Source organism: Pygocentrus nattereri, chromosome 7, assembly GCF_015220715.1.
Source record: "Pygocentrus nattereri isolate fPygNat1 chromosome 7, fPygNat1.pri, whole genome shotgun sequence".
Lineage (NCBI taxonomy): Eukaryota > Metazoa > Chordata > Actinopteri > Characiformes > Serrasalmidae > Pygocentrus > Pygocentrus nattereri.
This window is the reverse complement of record NC_051217.1, coordinates 45168374-45173373: the sequence shown is the minus strand read 5'-3', so window position 1 is coordinate 45173373 and position 5000 is coordinate 45168374. Positions and strand designations below refer to the sequence as shown.

General features: G+C 39.1%; 2 protein-coding genes across 3 annotated transcripts in view; one reads left to right on the top strand and one right to left on the bottom strand.

Moving 5' to 3' along the window:
• Positions 1-2601, top strand: part of scg3 (secretogranin III) — a 54419-nt gene extending 51818 nt beyond the window's left edge. For both annotated transcript variants that reach the window (XM_017719505.2, XM_017719506.2), the window contains exon 12: positions 1718-2601. In XM_017719505.2, coding sequence (XP_017574994.1) covers positions 1718-1836 — 119 coding nt within the window. In that variant the 3' untranslated portion in view covers positions 1837-2601. The remainder of the gene's footprint in view (positions 1-1717) is intronic.
• A 1022-nt stretch (positions 2602-3623) lies between these two features.
• lysmd2 (LysM, putative peptidoglycan-binding, domain containing 2) overlaps positions 3624-5000 on the bottom strand; it is a 14882-nt gene continuing 13505 nt past the window's right edge. Inside the window, exon 3 of the mRNA XM_017719504.2 lies at positions 3624-3870. Within this exon, the coding sequence (XP_017574993.2) occupies positions 3741-3870 (130 nt within the window). The 3' untranslated portion in view covers positions 3624-3740. The remainder of the gene's footprint in view (positions 3871-5000) is intronic.

The following is a 5000-nucleotide window of genomic DNA, read 5'->3' as shown; positions in this document are numbered from 1 at the left end:
CAGCCCCTTGGCCCCAAGCCAGCTGATCAGCCAAGGCACGGTTTTAGTTTCAGCACTAAAGATTAACAAGTAGTGGACGCTTATCAGGCACTAGCATGCGGCCAGCTGCGTGCCTGAATCATCCCGCAGTCCTCAGACTGTGGAGCTCCTCAGCCTCAGTGCACACTGTCATCTATTAACACGGACTACACTACACAGAGTTGGGCTGACCTGCTCTCAGTATGAGTCTGAAACCCGTTTCCTGTTCCCTTGGTTTGTGGTTTTAGGGCTGTTTACCCTAAAAAACAACTATATGCATTAAGGTCATGTGAGGTGAGCTGGAGGCCTTTACCACTCAGGTTAACGGCTGTGAACTTCCCTTGAATTTCTTGTTTTTTGACCACTAAAACAGCCCCAACACAAACAATGTCTTTTGTGGTCAGTTCCTGAGTCAGTCTACAGTCTGCCCTGACTGTTACCGTTTAATTAAGTAAGAATGTTTTATTTTGGCTAAATAAGTTGAAGGTTTGACTTCTTATCTTAAAATAGTTGCTTATTTTCTTTACAATTTTCTTAAGTTATTTTTGCAATAATGAGTCATCACATATTTGACTTCATATATCAAAATAACTTATTTTTGGCAAAAAATTGAATTATGTGAAAATTTATAACAAAGGTTTGACTTCATATCTAAAATAATGACTTATATTCTTTAAAAAATGAGTTATTACATCAAAGGTTTGTCTTCATGTATAATATTAAAGGATATATTTAGTCAAAAAATGGGTTATCTTAAAAGTTTGACTTCTTATCTCAAAATAACGACTAATTTTGTTTTGTAAAAATTGAGTTATTACATCAAAAGTTTGACTTCTTATCTAAAGCTAAGGACTTATTTTCTCAAAAATCTGGCTTATCTCAAAATAAAGTTTCACTTCATATCTCAAAATAATCATATTTTCTTAAAAAAATTTATAATGTATATCAAAAGTTTGACATCTCAAAATCATTCAATTTTCTCAAAATTTTTGTAATTATATTAAAATTTTGACTAATCTAAAAAAGCAGGGCTTTTTTCCACAAAGAATTGAGGTCATATATCAAAGGTTTGACTTCAAATCTAAAATTAAAGGACTTATTTAACTTTTGAGTTATATCAAAAGTTTAACTTCTTATCTCAAAATAATGACTTTTTTTCCAAAAATTAGTTATATCAAACTATTGACTTTATATCTCAAAATAATGACTTTGTTTTGTAAAAATTGAGTTACTATATCAAAAGTTTGACTTCTTATCTAAAACTAAGGACTTATTTTCTCTAAACAACTGAGTTATGTCAAAAGTTTGACTTATTTTCTCAAAATTTAACAAGTTATTGAGCAAAAATTGAGCAGACTGGCCCAGTCCTGAGCCTCAGTCAAAAGCACTCCGGACTGGAACACTCTTTATAACTTCAGTCTGAATGGGCGGAGCCAAACTGCTATAGGCTGAACAGGAGGACATATGTAAATTAGTTGTTTTTGTGACAACACAAACAATGAGGGGCTGTTTTGACAGCTCTGCTTGCTTATATTAGAAATCAGAGAGAAATCAGGAAGATTAGATTTTCCATAATGTAGCCCCTTTAAAAAGAGAAACTGGTGTGTCCAAAGGGAGCGTGGGCTAGTTTACATGAATGTCTCTAATTAATTAATTAATTACACGTTTACATGAATGTCTCTCTCTCTCTTTTTCTCAGACTATGACCTGTCCAAGCTGAGGGACTTCATGGACCAGCAGGTGGACGCCTACATCAGTAAGGGAATTCTGGAGAAGGACGAAGGAGAGGTCATCAAGAGGATCTACGGAAGCCTGTAGGCTAACAGTGCTACGATAATAATCCATTTACAATAGTACTTGAGTCTGAGTCTGTACCGATAAACGCAGTAATGTATTAACGATAAACTCCCGCAGTAAGATATAGAACCCCAAACGGACTAAAGGCTGCAATAACCGAAGGTATTACTGAAGGTATGTTGCGAAAGGCAATACACACTGTCTGATATAAAAGAACATCAATTAGCAATAGATGATTAGGCCTGCTATTAGAAGATACGCGTAAGATACAATAATCTAAAATGTAAAATATTCATATCTTTGAGTCCTCGGTCACAAGGAGAAGTGTTTCACTATCTACAGGTTCGAAATCCAGTGAATTAGACCAGGCTGTAAGCTGCAGAATGACTTTAGAGGACGCATTGCAGATTTTTGGCATTATTTTCCCGTTTTGCATCCACATTACATGTCTGTGTACGGCAGCATAATCACTGTATGTATTCTGTCCTTGCATTTTATCTTGATTTGATTTCAGTAAAAGCTAGAAAACTTGTGCTATGGGCTTTTCAGGCAACCAAAAACTCTTCATTTTCTTACGTGTCCTGTCAGTGAGCTGTTTTTGTCGTTTCCTTTCTGGCCCGTAGGGGGCGCTGTCTCTGTCTCTCTCTCTCACTTCTGGGTCCTCTCCCACCGCTTGCAGAGTATGTAACCTGTGCTCAGCTGTAGTCAAACACAATCAAGTATTTTTAAATGTAAATATTGCGACTTTTCCAAAATGCGATTAAATATTGCCTTTCTTTAACTGTGTGGTTGGTGTAGCTGTGTGTTTCTGAAGGTTGACGTTACACTTACTACATATAGAAGGTTGGTTAATGAAGGTTTGGAGAAGAATCTAATTTACACTATATTTCTTTATATTTTTGGGGGCAGTCGTGGGCTGGAGGTCAGGGAACAGGGATCTGGATGGGCGAGTGAAAACTTTTGGCAGTATAGTGCATCTCTGATGCATCCACTATATTCATTCCTTGCTTTACAAGCCTTAAGAAAAATAAAAGTTATGAACAGTAATCAAATCAACTCAAAAGCTAGAGGTGAAAAAAGGCTTTTCAACACTTATCACCTGCATATCGCATCATTTACACAATCAGAAGCAACACTTTGGTTCCGCAGCTTCGAAAAGGGGACGTCTCAGCGGATTTGATCGACCGAGGCATGTTGTGGTTTCCATGGTGACGCCAAGGCGCGAATCTCTCCACGTGAGAAAAGCGAGTGTGGTGTGTGTCGCACTCGTCAACCTGAAAGACTCAGCCAACATTCATAACCATAACAACAGCAGACAACACATGAATTAATACTGACTCAGATACGTTTATTAGGATTTCATCTTCAAATCTGAAACACACTACAGGGTTTTCAAAACCACTTCACACACGAAAAGCTTCACATTCTCACCGCAAAATCAAAGCGTTTCTCCCTCAAGAGTCCAAAAAAAGTAAAAAATTAAAATTCACAGGCAGCCACGCGCACGCCATGTCGGACACGTCGGATATTTATAGAGATTTCTCAGAGTCTTCTGATCAGTGTGGGATGGATGGACATGGATGGATGGATGGATGGATGGATGGAGCCCTGAAGAAACAGTTTAGCCAAAAATGCTAACACAGCTAATTCTGAATGGAAGCCAACAGCCTGTCTCTGCTGGGTTTAGCTTCTTAGCCATGCCAGTCATTTTGGGCAACTTTCACTTTAAAGCGTCCCTTAATGCCACAAAGAGAGCAAGCTGAATGCAGTATGTAGAAACCAGCAAGAATACATAATAATAAAATAATAATAATAATAATAATAATAATACATTTCTGAAAGGCAGTGAAGGTGTAAAAGTCCTGTTTTATGAAACTGGTAAAAGCAAGCAAAAGTTAAAAAAAAAAAAAAGACAAGAAAAGAGTTTAACGGAGGACCGGGTGGAGGAGTGGGCGAAAGGTGGAGGCCACTGTCTTAGCTGGACGTAAACAGGTGATCAGATGTGTGTTATATCTCCTGATAAGACGATGCTGGAGGGTCGGGTCGTCATCTTCCCTGTAAACAAGCAAACAAACAAAACACAAATCAGACTGAGACACTCCACTTGTAAAGCTTTGGGTTCACTACGACTTTTAAAGTCCTAACAGATTATAAACGTCTGGGCGCTCACGACATCAGACTGGAAACGTTGGGGATCCCACACGACTTTTCCGTCGCGAACCGACCGGAACTCGCACGTTCTCCTGTTCGCCGGAATAAACAAACGTGCAGCTGCTGCTGTTTCTCTGCCGTCTGCACTGAAACTAAAGAGGCAGCAGGTAAACGTGTTTAAACGAGGCTCATGGATTATAAATGTGGTCAGTTTGGTATTTTATGACTTAAATGTACATGAACTCGATTGTGCCTTGAACTCAGCTCATTAAAAAGCTTTTTAGATTTTTTCTTTACTTGCTGCATTTCTTCTTTTCGCGCGCTCGATTTTCATTGGCTGTTGCAGGAATTTGTTCAGATTGACCAGTTTACGTCTGATAAACTCCGACTGATCTGAATCCTGATCGGGGGCCAAAAAGCGGAGTCTGCGCCCCTCAAACACGGCTCGACTTCCAACGTCGACTCAGACAGACCCAAAACTCTGCAGACTAGAGCTGACCAGCTCAGACTCGGTCAGACGAAGAATCAGGGCTAAAATGACGCTTATCATGTCTTGATATTTTCTGTGATCTGCAGATATAATATACTGATATAAGATATAAAGTGTGTAAATATGACATTTCCTGGCAAATCATTGCAAAAAAGGCATCTTTGTAAGTGAAAACATCTGAACGCATCTGGCCTTTTGTATTATGAGCTTATCGTGCTGCGTTAGTGGGTCGTTAAGCGTCCCTCATCCAGGCTCCCTGTCCAGACCATTTAGATGCAAAGCACCTCATGAAGATTGTTCGCCTATAATCAAACTAGCCAACCAACTATGATCAAACTCAGCGATGTGCACTACTTTGTCTTGGGGGTCTGAGTGCAGCGTTTGTGGTGGGCCACAAAGACGAACAGCACACAAACAACATAAAAAGTTTTAAAAACAGCTTTAAACTATATTTGTTACTAAATAGTTTCACAAAAAGTGCATTTTATAGGTGTAAGTGAAGCGGGTGGGTCAGGGTCCGCACGAGCCACACTGTGGGCAGCGT